General features: G+C 41.6%; 1 protein-coding gene across 1 annotated transcript; it reads left to right on the top strand.

Annotated features, from left to right (window-relative positions):
* The first annotated feature begins 1,539 nt into the window (after window positions 1–1,539).
* On the top strand, window positions 1,540–2,955 carry LOC131249510 (serine/arginine-rich splicing factor SC35-like). The gene is made up of 2 exons (XM_058250318.1): window positions 1,540–1,554; window positions 2,521–2,955. The coding sequence occupies exons 1-2, from the start codon at window positions 1,540–1,542 to the stop codon at window positions 2,953–2,955; spliced, it is 450 nt and encodes a 149-aa protein (XP_058106301.1).
* Window positions 2,956–3,235: the final 280 nt, after the last annotated feature.

Below are 3,235 nucleotides of genomic sequence, written 5' to 3' on the forward strand. Positions count from 1 at the left end.
TTTGATGTGGACCGTCCATCATGTAGGCCCCACCTTTAAAGTGGGTCATCCATCATCTCAGTCACTTTGGATGCGGGCTATTTACCATCAGGGGTAGGCCTTTGATATTGACCATATATTATATGAGCCCACATTAATATGGGGTCATCCATCATGTGAGGCCCACCTTTATCATGGATTCTCTTTTGTGTGGGCCCCACCATCGATGTAGACAATCCATCAAATGAAGCCTCCCTTGATACAACAGTAAGAGAGCTTTCTTTGACATGGACTGTGCAAGTAAAAAAGAAAAGTAAATAAGTAATAAGTTGGAAGCTTAAAATAAAAAAAATAAAAAAAATAAAAAAAAACTTATTAAGATTGTTTACACTCATTTTCAGCTCCCTTACATGGCCTAATAAGAAAGCGCCACGAGGTAGCACTCCGTGTTTAGCATACACGAGGGGCATACTCGCTCTAGAAGAGATATTTAGTTGATTTTCTTTGGGTGTTACACATTTCGTTATTAATGCAATGATATCGACCTTTACATATGCCTTCGAAGGGATGAATAGTCACATGGCTATGATCAACGTGTCTATTTATGACACAACATACTAGGCATGTCTATAAGAGGCTCATTGAAGAACAGATCTATCACAAATCTGGCGATAATATCCTCAGCGAAGTTGTCTCTCATATACTTCCAAAATGGAAGATCTCCCTAAAAATATTCGGAGAGGCAACAACAATCGAGAATGTTTCGAACATTAGGAAATCAAACCCATGTCTAAGCCAACTCGGTCCGGAACTAAACCCAAGTTGTGAAATAAGAATCTCATCGACTAATCTCAAACCGTTCATTGATTGGACCAAAAGGGATAAGAGAACTAGATGAGAAGGCAAGTCTGTCCAATAATAACATATCAGACATATCCAATTGATCCAACAATGCAGAGATAAGAAAAGACAAATGAAGAACTTGGACACCCTCAGAGTCAAACTATGATCGGGATAAGATTTTTGAGAAGTTAGGATGTGATGGATCATGTCAAACTTTCTTTTCCTGTATTCTGAACCCTCCCACAGTGAATGGTGAAATGTCTGATCTAGACTATCTAACACTTCTTGGTGACCCCTGGCCTAACAAACCATCACCAGAGATGTTGAGTAGTTGAGATCGATCAAGATCTAGCCCTTGACTTGGCCATCTTGATAAGAGGAATCTTGGCATATTTAGGTTTGGTCTTTAATAGACCATGGACACCTCGTGATGAATCAACTATGATAAGAAAATTCAGAAAGCAAAAGAGTCTGAATATAACTAGAGTCCTTTGTCTGAATCTAGTTCACTAGTTCCAGAGCAATCAAATGGATTCTTCATATCCAGAAAAATGATGTAAGAGTGAAGGATCTAAAAGCAACAAGAAAACCCTCGCCTCCTCGACCATATATAAAATGAGTGATCGAACAACAGCTCGATGCCCTGCACCAAACACATCAACTTATCTTTTATCTTTCGTAGCATAATTTAGCCTTGTTTTACATAGCTATTGCCTAATGGCTCTCGCTATAGTAACTTAGGAGTAGAAGTAATCTTTCTGCAACATTAATTTGTAGGACCGTGATCATTTAAGTTTCGCTTTAGTTGATTATACTTGCCTTGATCGTCTGTTCCAATAGATAGATATATATTTATACTTTCTTTTTATTTATTCATTTGATTGTTTCGCAATTTATCGATTGTAATGTGTATCATTTCCAAATATTAATGAAATTGATTACATTTCACCTTCTTTAACTTATATGCTGGTGAAAGAACAAGTCCTTAAGTTTGTAAACTCACATATATTGTCACAGGGTAAAAAGAACTCATTTGGAGGGATTAACCTCATTTCCTTTCACAAAACGCTTGAACAGAGCACAATATTAGTGGCTGAGAGGACTCTGAATCCTGTATCTAGTCTCCAATCTATCCATCTTGGACAATGGGACACCAATAATTCAATAAACCCTTGAGTTAGGTAGACTCTGGCATGCCCGTGCATCTTACTCACACACATTTATATTTAATTTAGGCCTTGACTCATACATGCCGCCTAATTTGATTGAATTGAGAGTAGAAGAGATAAGAAGATTTCAACAAATAAATTGCTTTTACAATGATGCTTACCAGAATTCTTAGCACCTTTGTATCAACAAACACACTCTGCCGTCGAGAAAAGATGTGCTTGAATTACATCTCACAACTATAACTTCTCATAGGGTGGGGCGACTCAAATCCCAATGTTTAGGGTTCCTTAGAGTGCTTCTGCACGTTTTCTCCAGGGTTCCTCTCCCTCGGGTATGCCCCAAGGGAGAGAATCCAAGGGGAGAACCCTCCACAGAGACTCCACGCTTGTAGGGAGACGCCTCGACAGTAGATTCGACAGATCTAGGGTTCCTCGAAGTGCCCCGTTTCCCCCCAATCCTGCGCCGACAAAGGTTGAAGCAGCCCATAGTCTCTTTATCGGTAATGTCCCCTTTAATTGTTCTGCTTAGGACCTCTACGGCATCTTCGGAAAATACGGAAGGTTGTTGGATGTTTTCATCCCTTTCCGTCCTAGCACTATTCATCCTCGAGGGTATGCATTTGTGTGGTTTCGCTACGAACAAGATGCAAGGGCGGCGAGAGATATCCTTAACGGGCGGCGTATTGATGGTAGGGTTGTGGCAGTTCACTTCGCCAAGCCCAGAGGGAAGCCGATTGTGACACCTCAAAATCAGAGAGAAGGTACGCCGCTTGTACCCTCCTTCTCCTTCTCCCAAGCCTCCTTTGCGGATAAGGTCAATCTCAGCAAACCGGCCCCTCCTCAGAAGTCCCATACAGGCACCACCATTGTCGCAGATCCAGTCACAGTTAGCAGGAAAACAAAGGAACTCAAGATGGGTTTCATTGGGTTATTAACTGACCCAAGGGCTTCCATCTCCAACTGATTAGGGCTATCAGGACCTCCAGATTTGTCACCTCCGGCATTGAGGTGGTCAGATTATCTTCATTGCAGGTCCTCATCTTGGTTAAATTAATGCACGATCACGTCCCTTTTGCTGAAGATAAGGAGCTCCACAGGCTTATGGGGTTATCCGGGATTACTCCCTGGTCGTCAACTGCCACGCTGGAGAATGGAGGGGTGTGGATTCATTTATTTGGTATTCCCTCTCATGCTTGGGCTGTGCCAGTGATTCAAGACCTGGCTAGCCAATTCGGTTAGGTGGT

The sequence above is a fragment of the Magnolia sinica genome, chromosome 6 (genome assembly GCF_029962835.1).
Source record: "Magnolia sinica isolate HGM2019 chromosome 6, MsV1, whole genome shotgun sequence".
In the NCBI taxonomy this organism is placed as follows: Eukaryota; Viridiplantae; Streptophyta; class Magnoliopsida; order Magnoliales; family Magnoliaceae; genus Magnolia; species Magnolia sinica.